This window comes from Microtus pennsylvanicus, chromosome 1, assembly GCF_037038515.1.
Source record: "Microtus pennsylvanicus isolate mMicPen1 chromosome 1, mMicPen1.hap1, whole genome shotgun sequence".
NCBI lineage: Eukaryota > Metazoa > Chordata > Mammalia > Rodentia > Cricetidae > Microtus > Microtus pennsylvanicus.
The window spans coordinates 164,325,411-164,345,181 of record NC_134579.1 but is presented as its reverse complement, the minus strand read 5'-3'; the positions used below and the strand labels follow the sequence as shown (position 1 = coordinate 164,345,181).

The 19,771-nt window shown below is 48.6% G+C and overlaps 1 protein-coding gene across 1 annotated transcript in view; it reads left to right on the top strand.

Annotated features, from left to right (window-relative positions):
* Positions 1-225: 225 nt before the first annotated feature.
* Bend3 (BEN domain containing 3) overlaps positions 226-19,771 on the top strand; it is a 36,902-nt gene continuing 17,356 nt past the window's right edge. Inside the window, exons 1-3 of the mRNA XM_075944536.1 lie at positions 226-702; positions 15,711-15,758; positions 16,240-16,436. Coding sequence (XP_075800651.1) covers positions 15,722-15,758; positions 16,240-16,436 — 234 coding nt within the window. The 5' untranslated portion in view covers positions 226-702; positions 15,711-15,721. The remainder of the gene's footprint in view (positions 703-15,710; positions 15,759-16,239; positions 16,437-19,771) is intronic.

Genomic DNA, 19,771 nt, shown 5'->3' with positions numbered 1-19,771 from the left:
TGCCCGGCGCGGCGCGGGAAGGTCCGCGCGAGAGCGCAGCGCCGCCGCCGCCTGCCCCAAATGCGGGAGGCGCGGGCGGAGAAGACACGCCGCGCTGCGCCGTCCGCTCCCCCTCTCCGCCCGCCCTCCCCGGAGTTGGGGGGGGGGGAGAAAAAGTAGAGAAAGAGGTATCGGGGCCACGCTCGGGCCGGGCAAACACGTAGCCGAGAATGCCGCGGGCCGCTCTCCCGTGGGTGCCGGCCGCCGTGCTCGCCCGGCAGCCGGCGCGGGCCCACGTGGAGCCGCACGGAGCAGGCCGAGCGCGCCCGCCCGCCCCGCAGCGCGCCCCAGCTCCCCGCCGCGGTCGCTCACGCCCGAGCGCCGCCGCCGCCGCCGGTCCCGCGTGTGCCCCGCTGAGGGGGAGGGGCGGCGCGGTGGGGGCGGAGGGCTTGAGGTTCCACTGCAGCGGGGGCTCCTGTGTCCTTGTGCGGAAATGACACACGGAGTCCCGTCACGTCACGCGAGAGCGCAGCGCACGGACACACACAAAGAGAGGGGAAAATACACGGCGCCCGCCCGCCCGCCGCCCCCAGCCAGTCGGCGGGGCCGCCCCGGCCAGGCCCTGCGCGCTCGGCCCCCACTGCGGCCCGCGCGCCCGCCCCCCGCACGTGGCGCCCGAACTCGGCGCGGACCCGCTCCGCAAAGTAACAACTCTCGTCCCAGGTGAGTGCGGGCCGGCGCGGGCCGCCTGCGAGCGGCTCGCCGTCTCGGTGCGGCTGTGTATGTGTGTATGTGTGTGTGCCGGGCTGGGGGAGCGGGCGCCCACGGGCTCGCCGCGCCCATTGTGCCGCGCGCCCCTTTGTGCCCGCTCGGAACGCCGCGACTCCATGGCGTTCCGGGAGCACGCGCGCCGCGGCCGGGGAGGGAGGGAGGGAGGGCGGGCGCGGAAGGAGGGGGGACGTGCGGTGGAACGGTCCGCGCCGCCGCCGCCAGGCCGGCCCCACTCGCGCCGCGCGCCGGCTCTCCACCCCCGCCGGGCCGGCGATGGAGCAGCCAGGGTCGCCGGGAAGCTGCGCGACGCCGGGGCGCTCGGCCGGCCTGTGGCGGGGACCGTGCGGCGTGTCGGTCGCAGGGAGCAGGGGGGCGGAGAGCGGGAGGCCCCGGAGCCGCGGCTCCGAGGGACTCTGCCCCGGGGAGGCAGCGGAGGGAGCGAGGCCGCCGGACGCCGGGCGGCCGCGGGGTGGGGCGAGCCCCGCCGCTAGGGGGCGCGGCGCCCTCCCGGGCCTTTCCACGGCGCTCCGTGGTTCCCGCTGCCCGGCTGGAGGCGGGCCCAGCGGCGCCCTGGGTGTGCACCCCGGCTGGCGTGAGGCCTTCCTGGAGGGCGGCAGAGCCGGCCCCGGGCGCTCGCCCTCCTCGTGACTTCTCCCCCGCACCGGTCGAGGAGGTTTCCCACGCGGACTTGGCTCTGCCTGCGATCGGAGCTGTGCGGGGCCGGGTTGTGGAGGGCCTTGGGTGCCGGCACGGGCGCGACAGAGTTCTGCGGGTTTTGGGTTTTTGTTTGTTTTGTTTTTTTAAGTTTTCACCGGAGTAGAAGTTTGATCACTCAGGTGGCCCACTTGGGAGAATTTTGGAGGCGGAGGCCAGCCTAAGATGCTCAGAATTAGGGTTAAGTATTTGGGAGCCAGAGAACTTAACTTTTTAAAGTAACTACTTCTGAGTGTTTTCCTGCAAATAACACGTCACGAGTTAGAGGGTAGGGTGCCAGAAAGCTAAAGACTTCAGGAAACGGAGGCGAGTGGAGTTTTTGTGGCAAGCTTGGTATGTCCAAGATAGTAGACAGGGTTCTTGGTTGTCCTGCCCCACTTCCATTCCTTCAGTTCTCTCTTTCTGTGACTATCCACCCTTAATTTTTAGGGTTTTTTTTTAAAAGAATTATATTTTCCGTTTATGTGTTTTTACTGCTCGTATATATGTATGTGTCCACCACATGCACGTCTCGTATTCCCGGAGGTCAGAAGAGGGTGCTATCCCATGGATCTGGAGTTACAGATGGGGTCGGGAGCCGCCACATGGGTGCTGGGAACCCAACCCATGCAGCAAGTGCTGCCGGGCGTTTGTAGAGCACACCTTTAATTCCAGCACTCGGGAAGCAGAGCTATGTGGATCTCTGCATTCGAGACCGGCCTGGTCCACGAAAGCTACCAACCAAACAAACAAAAATAAGCAAGCGCTCTGAAACGCTGAAACATCTCTTCTGCCCCTAGTTTACAGTTTTAGACCATTTACAGGACCTCGGCTAGGATTTTGGCAGGAACTTTTTTCCTTTTTGAGACAGTCTTGTGACCCATGCTGCCTCAAATTTCTGTAGACCTGGGTGATGAACTCCGGATTTAACTTCACTTGTTAAATTGGGATTACAAGTATACAGTACCGGACCCAATTTTTGTGGTGCTCGATGGAAACCAGGGCCCCAGTTATTCCAGGCAAACACCCTACCAACTAAGCTACATCCCCAGCCCCCAAATTAGTATATTAAAATTAAAAAAATCTGATACCTATTGGTGGTGGTGCACACCTTTAATCCCAGCACTCTGGAGGAAGAGGCAGGTGGATGGATCTCTGTGAGTTGAGGCCAGCCTGATCTACAAGTTTCAGGGTAGCTAAGACTGTTACACAGAAAAACCCTGTCTCTGGGGTGGGGATTCAAACTTTTATATTCAAATTTTATATATTTCTATCAAACCAAATCAGGACTGGTAACTTTGGTAACATTATTAAATGTCCGAATGAATGGAGGACTTCTCTTGAAATGGAGGTGGGGAAAAGATGGGGTCAGAGCTGCCAGTTCCTGCTGGTTGGGTAGCTGACAAGCTCCTGGGCATTGAAATCAACAAGTAGCACCAGGACTTTAAAAATCTGTTAACTGACCAGTTAAGTGGCTCAGCAAGTAAAGGCTCTTGTCAACAAACCTAAAAATAAATAAATAATCTTATCAAAGTTCCTGCCAGTTTCATTAATACCGGTCACCCATTATGGGTTTTACCAGAGATGTTTTTTGTTTTCCTTTTTTGGTTATTTTATTATTTGTATTTTAAAGACGGGGTCTCACTAAGTAACTTTGACAAGCCTGGAGCTTTGTTATTTAACCAGGCTGGCCTTGAACTGACGGAGATCCACCTGCCTAGTCCTCCCAAATGTTAGGATTAAAGGTGTGTTCCACCAGGCCTAGCATTTTTGTTGTTGTTTGGTGGTCTTTTTGAAAGGGTATCTCGCAGCTCTGCTTGTTCTTGACCAGGCTGGCCTTGAACTCAGAGCTCTACCTGCCTCTGCCCCCCAAGTGCTGGAAGTAGAGGTGTGCCCCGCCTCTGCCTGGCTTTTGTTATCTCCCGAGACTAGGTCTCACTACGTATCCTGCCTTTTTGTTTAGTTGTTTTGTTTTGCAAGACAAGATTTCTCTGTGTCCCAGGCTGTCCTGGAACTTGCTTTGTAGACCAGGATAGCCTCTTCAGACATTCACTGGTCTGATCGGTGTCAACCCCTCTTCCTCCTTCCATGCCTGGACTGAAGGTGTGGGCCACCATGCCCAGTGTCTCTCTGCCTTCCTAGGGCTGGGTTATATATGCTCACAATGCACCAGGCTCATGTCAGATATGCCATCTCTTGAAGTTAGTTAACAGGAAAGCTGACTGTTCTTTTCTCTCCACACACATAAGATGAAAGAGCAGTTAGCACAAAAGGAAAGGTGCTGGCAAAATGTTACTTAGGAAGAGGAAAATTGGACTCAGAGTTTGAGTGTCCTGTCTGCTGATTTTTAGAATTGCCTGAAAAAAATCCCTGAAGTGACAGGAAGGCAACAGCAGGCTTTCCTGAACTGTAGTGATACCAACGCCTCAAATATGTCAGGCAGGTTACATGAAGGTTGGTGGCCAACCAGCAATAATTTGTTCAAGGAATAATGATCTATTTAAGGGTTTTTCTTGTTATTGTTGTTTTCTGGGGGGGCCGTAAGTGAGACCCTGCCATGGATGCCACTCTAATCAAACTATACCGATTACTGACAGACATAACTGGGCGTTGGTTTTTGAGCAGTTGAACTTTCCTGTAGTGTTTAGAGGGACATACTCATGCTATCTTTTCTAGCCCTTGGCTGGCCTGGAACTCGCTGTATAAACCACCTGCCTGGATCTTGTGCCATTTCTCCTATCACTGCTTCCTGAGTGCTGAGATTATGGAAGTGTGCTGAGACTGGGTTTCAGGTAGTCCAAGCTGGCCTCGAACCCACTACACAGCCAAATATAACCTTGAACTCTTGATCCGCCTTAGCCTTCCAAATGCTGGTATGATAGGCGTGAGTACCCTCACTTCTAGATGATAAAATACTTTAATATACATTTATGTGTGCTCATGCCCAGGAACTCTGACGGTGCAGATGGGGAGGTCAGAGGACTGGTTACAGGAACGGCTCTCCACCATGTAGGTTCAGGTCATCCTATCCTAGATAATAAATCTCCCCCTTTTCCCCCCAGAGTATATTGACAGAAATGAATATTTTTGATTTTTGTGAGCATCACCTTGTTTTCAGTCCTTTTCCAGAGCTGACAAGTGCCTTCCTTCCCTTCTTGAGATTCCAATATAGGATCTCTGAACATCATCTCTGCCCAAAGCTTGTGAGTTCTGGGCCAAGGCGCACACAAGCCAAGCCAAGAGTGCTGCGTTTTAGCACTCCGTCTCTAGTGTGTTAAGCAGGGCGCTGTGTTTTCTAGAGTGGTGCTTCGTGCATGGCATGTTAGTTAGAATTCTGTCTGAAAAGCGGTCTCTACAGGCTTGTCTTAGAACTGAAGTTACTCAGCAGCTCTTTGATGACAGCCGTCTCACTTGGTTTTATTTGGAGGATAGAGTTGAGACAGAGTCTTGTCATGTAGCCCAGCTGGACAGGTCTGTGCCCCAGATCCTCTTTTTCAGGGTCTTTCTATGTCGGCCAGGCTGTATGAGAACCCATGACTCTCCTGCCTCCGCTTACTCAGTGCTGGGATGAGGGTCAGTGACCACCAGCCGTCCCGGCCCACCAGCAGAGACCCTCTCTCTCTGTAGCCAAGCTGGTCTTGGACTCCTACTCCAGATATCCAGTCTAGCCATACTCTTAGGGGTTTTTTTGTTTTGTTTTGTTTTGTTTTTGCCAATGGCTCTTTCTCCGTTGCCCATCTGATTTTGTCTGTCAGAGATCACTAAGCCAGCTGCACAGAGCACCCGTGTGCAAGGGCTGTTGGTTTGAGCATGGAGCTAGTAAAGCGCTGGACCAAAGCTTGCCTGGAGCAGGCAGGCTGTGCCCAGAACACTAATTAGCTTATGTGCTCCCAAGACAGGACACTTGAAAAAGTGGGCAGCACAAAGAAGACTCTGCCTCTGTCCCTTAGGAAAGTGAGGCCCCTTTGTCCAGCCCTAAAGTGGATGCTGGAGCATGCTGTCCTTCCCTTTATGAGCCAGCTTCTGGATGCCAGGTCTCAGGGCGAGTTCTCCTGAGGCTAAAGAGACCCTAAACAGAGCCTGTTAGAAAGATTTAAGTGGATCCAGAAAGCTCAGGGACCATCCAGGTTACAGCGACCCTCGGGCATGTGGGCCGCAAGCAGGAGTGTGTGGCTGCGCTTCCTTGTCTCCTGGAAGATGAGGTGGTGTGCTGACTACAGCCTCAGGACAGGGCAGGGGCAGTTGCTCTGGTTTTCTAAGGACTGGTGTTTCTCAAACTGCGTTTGCAGATGTGACTAAAAATAGAAGAGATTGCAAACACGTCCTGCGGATCCCATGGGTAGGACACTGCTGCCAAGAGTGCCGGTTCTGAGAGCGCAGAGGCTCTCGGCCGACCTGTGAACCCAGGACAAACCCCATGGGGGCAGATGGCATGGGAACCGGCTCCCAGTTGGGGAAGACATTGGATTTCATTTCGCTCCAGCTTGTTTCCTTCGTTTGGGAGAAAATTAATAAACTCTGTGAAACTTTTAAGACGTTCGTTTTAACTTTGCAGTTCTTTTAAGAAAAAAAGAAAACAACCCAAAATAAAAAACTCAAAAATTATCACTAGAGGCTGTAAAGTGTGGTACATGCTTTTTAAATCAGTCCTGCTGAACTGGAAGCAAGAGTTTGAGGACAGTTGGGCTATGTAATGAGATTGTCTTAAAACATTACGGTTCTATGTGTGGAGGTCAGGACAACTTTCGAGGAGTTGGTCCTCTCTCTTCATCATGAGGGCCTTGTGACTTGAACTCAATTTGGATGCTAAGCATCTTTACCCCCAGAGCAATCTCACTGGCCTTACACTTTTTAAGGCATTGTATTGAGTGCAGTACGCCAGGCACTCTCTCATTTGTTTACTGAGACGGGGTCTCGCTGTGTGTTCTTGTCTGGCCTCTGACTCAGAACAGCTCTGCTCTGCACCCCTGCCATGCCCTTTATACTTGTTATACTTTGTACAGTTCTGAGGTGAGGCAGGTAGGTGTGTTCAGTTTCACAGAAGAGAGGATTAAGTGTTAGGCAGGTGAGCAACTGTTTGGGTATTAAATGTTCTAACAGGGCTGAAGAGATGGCTCAGCAGTCAAGAGTGATAATGGCTCTCGTAGAGGACCCAAGTTTGCTTCTTAGGACCCAGTGGCATCACACAGCTGCCTGTAACTTCAATTCTGACCTCAAACTGCTGAGCCGATTTGCCAGCAAATTCTGTTGTCTTTTTTGAGTCAGGGTCTTGACTGTGTAGCTCTGGCTGGCTTTGCACTCAAAGAGATCCCCCTGTCTCTGCTTCCCTACTGCTGGGACTAAAGGCGTATACCACCATACCTGGCCAGATCTCATTTTCTTATGGGCAGATTCACCGGTCTCTCCTTGGTCATCTGAGGACTCCTCTTGCTGGTTGACAAGTTGAGGCATCTGAGCCTATTGGATTAGGGACTGTGACCACCAGGCTTCCATTCAGTCCCCTGGGAATGCTAGAGTGAGTCTGTCAACCTGGAAGTCTCTCCAGCCCTTCTTAACTCTTAGTCTGTCACATCCTCCCAAGTGAGGTCCAGAGGGTGACCCTTTCGTCTCCATTTACACAGCAGAGATTGGTGTGGGGATTGTGTGTAAAACCCTTGGAATGTGAAGCCAGCTACACAAACACTGTCCTGTAAGGGTTCTGATTTGTAGCAGAGCGCTGTCATGAAGCCAGTTCTTACAGTGTGGCAGCTGTGATAGGGTGGAAGGAAGCTTCTAGTTATCATTAAGCCTTTCAAATCCTTGAGTTTGTTTTAGTAATATCATCTTTAAAATGATTGGAGCACATTCTCGCTGCTTTGCCTTTTGTGTGTGAGGGACTATCAAGCCACATTCACAGGTAACTGGGTTCCAGTTACTTCCTGTCAGGGTAACCCATCTGGTAGTGAGTGCATACATAGCTGGACATCTGGAAACAGACCTTGAGGTGAGGAGGATTCATGTCTGGTTGACCTGAGGTAAGGACAGCTCAGGTCAGCCCTTGACCTGCACTGTAGCCTACTGGCAGCCTTCCTGGCAGTTTCTGATTTAATGGGGCGGAACCTGGATTCAGCTGGCTGGGATTGAACCTTTTAAGTTTTACAAAGCCCCCAAGTTCTTCCCACTTCTGGGCCTGCTTCTTGTCCTGTGTGACTGGTTCTCATCTGTCCTTTTTTGGCAGACAGTCTTCAGATAAAGTATGGGTGCTGTGATGCTCCCTTGGCAGCACTGGAAAATGTCCTTTGGGAACCTGGTGACCAACTAGGAAACAGACAATGGTCCTGTGAGGGCAGAGGATTCCCACATGAAGTGTCCCTGATTTGCGTCATCTCGCATCCTGTTTCTTAAGGACCGTTTCCCTAGTCAGATTCCTACATAGCTTTCTCCTTGCTCACTTTTTGCTTAGGTCCCACCTCACCTTCTTCCAGGTGCTCAGCTCCCAGGGAGGTCCAAAGAAAGGAGCACACACACCTAACGGTTCCATCACTCCGAAGATACCCAGCAATAAGAGGTTTTCACCCCAGGGAACTGCTCACTTCATCCAAGCATATCCAGCCTTTTGATATTGTGACATGATAGTAACAAAATTTATGAAGTTCATGATGAAGACAGGCACAATCAAGTTACAAAAAAATATATTCAGGAGCTGGAGAGATGGCTTAGCGGTTAAGAGCACTGGCTGTTCTTCCAGAGTTCCTGAGTTCAATTCCCAGCAACTACATGGTGACTCACAACCGTCTGTAATGAGATGTCTGGCCTGCAGGCAGACATACAGGCAGAACACTGTATATATGAATTAATCTTTAGGGAAAAAAATCAGATATCTTAAGTTTGCGAATTATTTTGTTGAGCCACATTCACATTGTGACCCATTGGCCACAAGCTGGATGTCTCTGCTGAACTATTTCCTCATCCAGCTCCCAACCCTGTGAAGGACTAGCTGGGCTCTGGCCTACTCTACATCCGGCAGGCTTGTTCCTCTCCAGAAATTTAGCTCATTTTGAACAGTGTAGTGAGCAGGGGTGGCTCTCGCCTTTAATCCTAGCACTGAGGAGAGCCAGATCTCTAAGACTTTGGTGGTCAACATAATTCCAGGCCAACCAGGGCTATGTCGTGAAATCCCGTCTCAAAAACAAAACAAAACAAAAAGAGCGCCCAAACAATAACTTTATGTATCAAAGAGTTTCATACTTACTGTAGGATGTTGAAAAGTAGAGGAACAATCTGAAGAATCACCCATAATCCCGCTAATTGGAGGTAATTAGCATTTTGTCATATTTCCCTCCAGCTGCTTTATGGCCTTTTAAAATTACGTAGTTGGGATATCCCCAGTGAACTTTGAAGTCTCTTTCTATTAATTGGGTAGCTTTATAATGAACAATTGATTTTGAATTGTACACATAATTTAATGCCCATCTCTTCCTGCCAATTTCAGATTGGACGTCTTCTGTTTAGGAAACGTGTAGACCTTGACTTCCTCGCTTTGTACGATGGGAAAAACAACAGTGATCAAAGGCCACTCGGTCGGGGCACATTTGTTCTCTTCCGTGTCCTGCTCAGCTTTCAGTACGATTTGCCTGTGATTAGCAGTCTGGTGGGGCTCTCAGCCCAGCATCTTCATAGCCAGAGCTCTCTGGGGCACTGAGCAGATGGACTGAAGCGAGAACGTGTGTGTGTGTGTGTGCTCACCCCTCCTGCCAGTTCTCTGCTTGTGACCTTTGCTTTGTTGGCCTGTTGTAGGGCTCAGAGATTCCAAATGTTTGAGGCCCTGTGACTGATAGAAATGTCTAGTCCAAGGTCTTTAGAGCGCCAGTGCGATAGGAAAGATTGTCACATCTCGATGGACACTGACAGTAACTTCTAGTGGATTTCCCCGCTTTTAGTAGTAGTTTTGGCTAATACTCTCTCCTCTGAAAGGAAAAGATCTCATGGGCTGTGTTAAGAGTTTGCTGATGACTAGACAGTGGTGGTGCACACCTTTTTTTTTTCTCCCTTCAAGATGGGTTTTCTGTGTAGCTTTGGAGCCTGTTCTGGTACTCACTCAGTAGCCTAGACTGGCCTCAAACTCATAGAGATCCACCTATGTCTTCCTCCCAAGTGCGACCACCACCCGGCTTGGTGGCTTAGCTCATACCTTTAAACCCAGGACTTGGAAGGCAGAGCAGGTGGATCTCTGTGAGTTTGAAGCCAACCTGGTCGATAAAGTGAGTTCCAGGACAATCAGGGCCTGTCAAAAGTTTGCTGATGGCCAGTGCTTAAAGGTATTTTTTGCTATCAAGCTTGACCATCTGAGTTTTATTTCGGGGACCCATATGGTGAAAGGAGAGAACCAGTTCCCCCAAGTTGAACTCTGACCCCCCCACATATACACAGTATATGTGTGTGTGTGTGTGTGTGTATATATATATATATATATATATATATATATATATGAAAAAAATCATTTGCAGTTGGGTGTGGTGATATACCATACCTCTAATCTTTGCCTCAGCCTTTGAGAGTTATAGTTAATTTCAGTCTCAAATAAATAAGATATTTGGTCACGGTAGTGAAGAGGTTATGGTCATGAAGAAGCCAAGGCAGAAGGATTATCCCAAAATCAAGGCCAGGCCGACCTCATAGCAAATTTTAGGTCAGTCTAGGGTACAGAGTAAGATTTTGTTTCAAAGAAAAAAGAAAGAGAAAGAAAGAAAGCGGGTGGGGGTGGGGGACTGCATGTGTTGAAGTCCCAGGATTTGGGAAGCTGATTATCCTAGTGACCGCTGCTGTGATGAACCACCTTGACCGGGTCAAAGGTTTTGTTTGGTTTACACTTCCACATTGTAGTCCATTGAAGGAAGTAAGGGAAGGACCCTGGGGGCAGGAGTAGTTGCAGAGGCCCTGGATGGGTGCTGCTTACTGCTTGTTCCCCTGGGCATGCTCTGCCTGCTTTCTTAGAGAAACTAGGACCGGCTGCCTAGGGATAGCACCACCTACGTGGGCTGAACCCTCCCCGGTCAGTTACTAATTTAAAAAAATGCCCCACCACTGGATCTTACTGAGGATTGCCTCAGTTAAGGTTCCTTCCTTTCAGATAACGCTAGCTGTGCCAAGCTGACATGAAACTAACCAGCATGTGGGGACAGGAGGATTTTGAGAGTTGAAGTCACATCCCCTCTCCAATAAGTCAGAAGTGGCGGGACAAAAACTAAATTGGGAAAATATTTCCATTTTTATTGTTATTTTTAAAATAACCATAATAATATATAAAGTCATTACAAGGTAATATAAGAAACATCTTCACAACGTACCTATATATATACATATACATACATGCATACACACACATATATATATATATATATTTATGTCCGTGTACATGTAACCTGCCTAGAATTGTCTCAAAATGCCTGTGTGTAGATGACCCAGCCTTTCTTCTACCTGCCACCTCTGCCTTTGTGCTAAGATTATAGGCATGAGCCACCATGCCTGGCTTCAGAAGTAAGTACGTGTGTGGAAGGCCTCATATTCCAGGCTGCTGTTGAATTGGCTATATAGCTGTGTCTTGAACTTCCGTTCCTCCTGCACCCTTATATCCTGCATGCTGGGATTTCAGGCATGTGTCGCCATGTCTTGTTCACTGTGCTAGGTTGGTTTATTTATTTATTTATTTCAAGACAAAGTTTCTCTGTAGCTTTTGGAGCCTGTCCTGGAGCTTACTTGGTAGACCAGGCTGGCCTCGAACTCACCGAGATCCGCCTGTCTCTGCCTCCCTAATGCTGGGATTAAAGGTGTGCCATGCACCACTGCTTCCTGGCTCTTTGTTTTGTTTTTTCGAGGCAGGGTTTCTCTTTGTGTCTATAGCTGTCCTGGCACTCGCTGTGTAGACCAGGCTGGCCCCCATCACATGCCAGGGTTCTGTGGTGCTGGACTACCAATTTAGGACTTAGTACTCCTAGACATGCACTGTACTGACTGACATCCCCTCCCCTCCACTGTTGTTTTTGGAAACAGAAACACTGTTTTTAGTCAGGCTGCCCTTGAACTCAAGATCCTGGGATTACAGGTCTGTACCTCTAGTTCAATTTGACATTTGCACCAGAAACAAGCATCTCTGAATTTTTCCCTTGCCTTGCAGTTGGCATGGTTTCTTAAAGGTTATTGACTGCAGGCATTCCCACAGCATTACCTTGTTCAGACATTTCTGAAGTACATGGACTAGCTGCCCCTTCGGGAGAAAGTTGTTTCGGGCACGTGCATTGATGTATGTGTGTGTTCTAAATTTAAGGTCTGCTGAGAAATAAGGTTTTGAAAAGGAGTGTGAGGCTGCTCAGTTCAAGGCTGCAGAAGAGTGTGGTGGGAGCTCCGGTTCCTCCAGAACCTGCAGTGCAATTGGGAGGAATGTGTGTGGCATGCTAGGCATCTGGGTCTTCTGTGTCCACCCACAGAGAGCATGTGACCCTCACTAAGCAGGTGACCAGGAAGTGGAGGTAGCTGTGTGACACACATCTCCTTTCTACTAGCCTGGGGATGCAGGGAGTGACCTGCCTGACCTCTCCTTGGAAGCTTCCTTCACTGTGGGGGTAGGGAAGTGTCATTTTCCAAGCCTGGATCCATCCGCCTGGCTTTCCAGATAGCTTTCTTACAGAGGAGATTCGGGTTCCTCAATTGCTGCTGATCCAAGACCTAAGTCTGGAGCTGGGATTGTGTTCCTCAAAAGCACTTCCTAGAGGGCATGTAGTGACCCTGCCCCCTGCTCTGCCTGGGTGGGAGGTACAAACTCAATTTCAAGCCTGGTTCTGCCTCTCATTCACTGTGGGATGCTGAGCCTCAGGATTCTGTGGTGGTAGATTTGGGGCTAAAGTTACCCCAGGCTGAGGCGGAGCTGGTTTATAGAGCCACTCCTGTGGCCTTGCAAGTGGGAGATTGACTGAGTTCCTCCTGGGCTGGCCTAGCCTCTGCTGTTAATCTGCATACAAATGGAGATGCATCCTGGAGCAGAAGGACTCTGGGTGTCGCGAGTGCCCTGAAGCTGGACAGCCCATTCACTTCTTGCTAAAGCCTTCTTGGGTCCTTCAGTTTCTCCTTCCTACAGGTGGCTCACATGTAGCTCCTCCATTGTCAGTTTCTGGGCTTCACAATTATGTGTTGGATATTCTGGTATGGTTCACAAGGTTCAGAACATCTGGCTCACTAAGACTCTTTTCCAACAGATTCCACCAGCAGCAGGGACTTCCACTCACTGCCGCTCAGCTCCATGGTGCTCCTTGTGTGACTGGCACATACTAGGCAGACGGGTACAGTGGTGGATGAACACCTCCCACCTTGCCTGAGTTTGTCCATCTTTAGCACTTTTGCTTAGCCAGCGCCACCACTGTTGAATCACTTAAACCACCTGCCTCCCTCCATTCCTCCTTTTCTTCCCAAGAACACAAATGTGTAACTGATAGTGCGTGCTTGTAATCCCAGCAGAAACAAAAGGATGGAGTTCAAGGCCAGGCCAGGCCAGGCTACCTGAGGTTCAGGGCCAACTTGGGCTGTCTAGCAAGATCCTGATTTGTAGATGGTGCTTGCTTCTGACAGCCTGTCACGAGTTTGTCTTCAGTCGGAGGGAATGGGTTATGTGACTGTGTGCCAGTGCTTCCAAGGGCAGTAGGCAGGCTTGGGTACTCCAGTGACCTGAAGTGTGTTTTCTGATCAGTTCCCTGGCTGGGCTGGGAATAATACTTGAGCTTCAGTCTGGCTCTGCCAACCTTCCTGACTGCTAAGGGAACTTCCAGCTTAGATGCAAGGTTTACTTGTCTGCCAGAAATAATGAGTGGAGCCGTAAGACTGATGTTTTGTTTTCTGTATCACTTTATGTTCTTCAAGTGTGAGTTAGCTTTGTGAATGGGGCTTATTTTTAACCTCAAATCTCCATTTTAGTCTTTTGCAGTAGTAATGCAGGGAGGAAAGACTGATGCCGATTCAGAGCACTGCTCCGATGCTCTTCAGAATCGTACTTCTGCACAAGTGTTGCTATCGTTAGCCAGTTTGTTTGGCTGGCTTTTTTGCTTTGTTTTTACCAAATACACGGTCTCTCTGTATCCCTGGCTATTCTGGAACTTGATGTGTAGACCAGGCTGGCGGGGCCCTGAATTCACAGAGATCTTGCTTGCCTCTGCCTTCAGAGTGCTGGAATGATAGGCGTGCACAACCATGCCCAGCCTGTTAACCAATTTTGAAGTAGTTATTATGTCGCTAGATCAGCTAGATGGCGTCTCTCTTGTCCTCTCCTTTCCATTTATCCCCTCTAAAACAGGACAGTATGTTGGACACATGCCAGGCTCTGGCTACCCCATGTACAGGATGCTGTAGTGACATCTCTGTCGTAAAAATGTCCCAAAAAGATACTCCCCTGCTCCCACTTCCTCCGGTCCGTGAACAAAACAAAAACTCTGCTTGTAATCAGTTGAATCAATTGTTGGAATCACAAGTCCCCAATACCAACATTAAAGGGTGTGGTAGATAGAGTTTTCAAATGTCACTTGCATTTGTATGGTCTGTAGAATTTGGGGCCACCAGGACTCCCTGGTTCCAGTGATGGTGTGAGTTGCATCGCAGCTGTGGTTGGGAGACCATGGCTCTGTCAGTACCGCACCAGCCCCTCCTCATGCCTCTCCATGCTACTCCTGAAGGATGGACTAGACACATGCTGTGCACTCATGGGATCTCATGTGTAGTTTTAAATTGTCTAATAGCCTTCTTTAAAAATTGTGAGAGGCTGGGCGGTGGTGGTGCATGCCTCTAATCTCAGCGCTCGGGAGGCAGAGGCAGGTGGATCTCTGTGAGTTCGAGGCCAGTCTGGTCTACAAAGTAAGTTTGGATAATCAGCGCTACTCAGAATCCTTGTCTCAAAAAGCCAAAAACAAACAAATAAAAAAAAACCATAAAACAAAACAAAAAAACAAAAAAAGTAAAATTAGTAAATTATTTTCTTTAGCTCAGCAAGTCTAAAATATCATTTTAGCATGTGATAAATACTTTTGTTTTGTTTTGGTTTTGGTTTTTGAGACGGTTTCACTGTTTAGCCCTGGCTGTTCTAGAACTCACTTTGTTTGTAGCCCAGGCTGTCCTCAACTCACAGATCTACCTGCCTCTGTCTTCTGAATGCTGGGATTAAAGGTGTTCGTTTTCACTGCCCAGCTGATAAGTATGATTTTTTTTTTATTTATGTGTAAGTGTGTGCATATGCACAGGTGCATGAAGGTACCCTCAGGCCAAAAGAGGGTGTTATTGGATCCCTTAGTATTTTAGGAGATAATGAATCACCCAACCTGGGTGCTGGGAATTGAACTTGGGGGGTCCTCTGCAAGAACAGCAGGAGCTCTTAGCTGCTGAGCCGTCTCCAGCCCCCAGTAAATACAGTTGTTAATGAGGTGTTGTGTGCCGCTTTTGTTAGGCTCTCTGAATCCATTTGCATCGGTGCTCCGGTGCGTCTCCACTTGGACCAACTGCATACTGAATGTGTGGTTGCCATTATCTGTCTTAGCACCTGGAGTGCTAGCTCCTTAGCTCTGTTTATTGAGACTCAGGCTCCCTCCAGCAGCTTTTATTTATTTCCTGGGCAGAATTTGTAAGCAGGGATGGAAAAGAAGTCATCCCTCCGTGTTGGAGTTGCAGGAGCATTTTTCAGTAAACGGCTCTCAGCCAGCTTTTTTGTAGTTGTTGTTGTTTTTGTATTTTGTTTCTGTTTTTCTTTTGAGACAGGATTTCTCTGTAGCTTTGGAGCCTGTCCTGGAACTTGCTGTGTAGACCAGGCAGAAATCTGCCTGCCTCTGCCTCCCAAATTCTGGGATTAAAAGCATGTGCCACCACTGCCCGGATAGCACTCTGTTCATATGGTCTGGTAGTGGAAAGACCTGGCTGTCTCTGCAGATAAGCAGAGAGCTTGCTTGGGTGGCAAATGGTGGTGCACGCCTTTAGTCCCAACACTGGAGGCAGAGGAAGCGAATCTCTAGAACTACATAGGGAATTCTAGGCCAGCTAGCTACACAGTGAGACCCCAGATCTTTTAGAAGGAGGAAGGAAGAAAGGAAGGAAGGAAAGAAGGAAGGAAAGAAAGAAAGAGGGGTATGCTTGCTTACAATCTGTGGCAAAGCCTTTAATTGTTGGTTCTCGGGCTGGGCTGGGGGATGAGGGGTCTCTCTGTGAGTGAGAAACATTAAGAAATAACCAATAAATGAAGACCTTGTCTTTATCTTTTCATTTAGTGGAATAGAAGATGAACTCAACTGAATTCAGTGAAGATGTAGAAGAAGGTAAAAAGAAAAGTTTTTAATTGGATATTTTTGAATAGGTTATATATCATATAGCCCCACATTTTAAAAAGTATTTATGAGAAGCCTTCCTACCCATTGTTGGCAGTCCCTCTATCTATACACCTATCTTGAACTGCTTTTTAAAAGTGTAGGAAGATGCTATCTAGGGGTGGGGATGTAGTTCAGTTTTAGAGTCCTTGGCTTTGGGTTACTACCTAGCACCACCACGCACATAAAATGTATGTTTTCCCCGTTTACCTCCTCCTGCAAAGGACTTTTAATCCTCTTGGAATTGAACCGTGCCCTTACTGTAGGGTATTGGCAAGCATAGGAACGGGATCGTGTTGATGGGAAGTCTAGTCAGCATCCTTAAATGACGGTGCTAGAGGGTGGCCCACAAACACCTGCCACTCAGAGAGCCCTGCTGCTCGCCCAGCAGCCTTGGTCTTTCCTGCTGAGCCCTATTTCTCCTCTGCCATAGTTGTGAAAAATAACACTGTGAAGGTAGAGGGTGACGATGCTGCACTGGACTGCTCCCGGAACTCCAGGGCCTCTGAGAAGCACCCCTTGGACAGCGTCCTCACTGCCCTCCAGGAGTCCAGCAAGCGGAAGCAGCTGGGCAGCGATGGCCAACCAGACTCCGTCCCCAGTGTGAAGAGGAGACGGCTGATACCAGAGGTGAGGACCTGATTCCCTCTCTTCCAAGATGGATCTCTGTACTCAAGGGCCTCTGGCAAACTTGAATTCTTGGGTGTGAGAAGGGTTTCGTTTAAGCTGTCTTACTTCTAGCTTCAGTTATTAGAGGGTACCTTCAGCTGAAACACTTCCCGATGTCCTTATGGGGAGAGTGGAGTCTTCATAATATAACTGCTTTAGTGCTCTTTGGTTTGCTCTGCCTTTAGGGATGTAGGGGCAAGCATTTGGTAATGGCAAAAATTGTAGATGCCTCTGTGGCTTTATGTGGAAGACTGGTCCTGGGAAAGTTGGAGTAGCAGATCTTTTCCAAATTAAGCCCATCATTTCTATCTACAAAGTGGGTTGTCCCTAAGGAGTCCTCAAGTGAATATTCTTTCCTGCCATAGTTTAGTCTTTCTTCTCTCTCTCTCTCTCTCTCTCTCTCTCTCTCTCTCTCTCTCTCTCTCTCTCTCTCTCTCTCTCTCTGTTTTATTTAGTTATTCTGGACAGGCTCTCTACATAGCCTTGATTGGCCTCCACCTTACAGAGATCTACTTGCCTCTGCTTTAGGAGTGCTGGAATACAAGGCTTTTTTCTTCTTAAAGATTTATTTATTTGCCGAGCATGGTGGCACACACCTTTAATCCCAGCATTTAGGAGGCGGATCTCTGTGAGTTTAAGGTCAGCCTGGGCTTCAGAGGGAGTTCCTGGATGGCCTCTAAAACTACAGAGAAATTCTGTCTCAAACAACAAACAAACAAAAAATTTGTTTATCTGTTATGTATACAGTGTTCTGTCTGCACGTATACCTGTAGGCCAGAAGAGGGTGCCAGATCTTACTACAGATGGTTGTGAGCCAACACGTGGTTGCTGGGAATTGAACTCAGGACCTCTTAGCTGCTGTGCCATCTCTCCAGGCCCCTCAAGACTTTTTTCTTTTCTTTTTTTAGTACTAGAAATTGTGCCGGGCAATCATTTATCACTGACTTACACCCAGATCCTTTTGTTGTACTTTGTGTTTTATTTGAGACAGAGTTTCATCAAGTTGCCTACTTTGAGCTTTAATTTTGTAGTTCAGCAGGCCTTGAATTTGCTACATTTCCCTCTTCTTCCTCCTTCTTGACAGAGTCTCACTGCTTTAGCTGGCTTGCTGAGCTTGTCTGCCTCTGCTTGCCGAGCTGGGCTTTACACCACCATGCCCAGATGCTACAGTGTTACTGTCTGCTTATTGTATTAACTTGACCTTAGGGGCTGATGGAGGTAGAGAATGGAAAAAGGCCACATCTGCCTCTCACAGCTGCAGTTCGGGTGGGGAATAACATACCACATAAAGCCATAGGGACTGAGGAATGAGGTGGGTCTAACCTAGGGCAGAGTCTTCTGTGGTTCTGCAAATGCACCTTTAGTTCCTAAGAAAGCATTTCACAGACTGTAAGCGTAGCTCCAGATCTGCCGTTAGCACCCATCTACCTTGTCATACTTGCTCTCTGGGAGCCCAGGTAAACATTCTGTATGTGCACACAGCCTGGAATTTCTAGTGCTCAGAGCACCAGGGATCCAGCTTTCTCCATTTATTCTTTTCCCCCTGCGTCAGGGTCTCATGCTGCCTAGGTTAGCCCTGAACACTGCTGCAGTGGATGGTCTGATCCCCTTTTTACCTTTAGAGTGCTGGATTTACAGGTGTGCACCGTCATGCCTGGTTTATATGGTGCTGGGGATGGAACCCAGGCCTTTGTGCATGCCCGGCAAACACTGTACCAGCTGAGCTACGTGCCCAGCTGTCTCAGTCATTATTCTATGGCTATGAAGAGATACCACGACAAGCCAACTCTTCGTTTTAGTTTTTTTTTTTCTTTAAAGATTTATTTATTTATTATGTATACAACATTCTGCCTCCATGTATGCCCGCACGCCAGAGGAGGGCACCAGATCTCAGTACAGATGGTTGAGAGCCACCATGTGGTTGTTGGGAATTGAACTCAGGACCTCTGGAAGAGCAGCCAGTGCTCTTAACCTCTGAGCCATCTCTCCAGCCCCTTGTTTTAGTTTTTTGAGACAGGGTTTCTCTATGTAATCCTGGCTGTCCTAATACTTGCTTTGTAAACCAGGCTGGCTTCAAACTCACAGAGATCCGTCTGCCTCTGCCTCCCGAGTGCTGTGACTAAAGGCATGCGTAGCTGTTGTTGGATGGTGTTCTTTCATTTCTGGGTGCTTAGACCCGAAATAATCACTCAGAAACTATATTATCTGAATCAGTGCTTGGCCAATAGCTTAAGTGTATTGTGTGTGTGCATGTGTGCGTGTGTGTGTCCTGATGTGCATATGTGGAGGTCAGAGGACAACCTGTAGGAATTGTTTCTCTCCTTCACCATGTTCTAGAAATGGAGCTCAGGCCATTAGTCTTGAAGGCAAGTACTTTCAGATTTTTTTGTATTTTATGTGTACCAGTGTTTTGCCCAAATGTGTGTCTGTGTACCATGTGGTGGTTACCTTCTGCTTCCAGAGGCCTGAGTAGGACATTGCATCTCCTTGAACTGAAACTCCAGGTGGTTGTGAGCTGGAAACCAAACCTCTGGAAAAGTAGCCAGTGAATTGCTCTTAACCAATGAGCTGTCTCTTTAGTACATGAAAAAGTTTTTAATTTCTTTCAAAGCACTGCAACTTCAACTTACTTTCCTCATTGTGTCAGCTTTAGTACAATGTTGAACAGAAACGATGACAGGAGACCTGGTGTTTTGTTTCAAATGATATTAGCAAGAAGGCTTCTAGTTTCTTACTAGGGACTATTTTCTTTTTTTTTTTTAATTTTTTTAAAATATTTATTTATTTATTATGGTACAGCATTCCTTCTGTGTGTGCCCACAAGCCAGAAGGGGGCGCCAGGTCTCATTATAGATGGCTGTGAGCCACCATGTGGTTGCTGGGAATTGAACTCAGGACCTCTGGAAGAGCAGTCAGTGCTCTTAACCACTGAGCCATCTCTCCAGCCCCTCTTTTTTAATTTTCTAATCTAATCATGCACAGGGTGTGTGCGTGTGTGTATAGGTCAGGGGTCAATTTATGGCACTTCTTGTTGTTGTCTTCTTTTTTCAGACAGGGTCCTTTTGCGTAGCCCTGGCTGTCCTGGAACTCACTGTGTAGAACAGGCTGGCCTCAGCCCACAGAAGCCTGTCTCTGGAGTTCTGGGATTAAAGGTTTGTGCTGGTAGTTGGTTTTCTACCAACATATGGGTCCCAGGAATTGCTCTCAGGTCCTTAGTTTAGTGACAAAGTGCCTTCATCTGCTGAGCCATCTCACCCTCAACCCCATTCCCAGATGCTCCTTTACAAGTTGAGCCC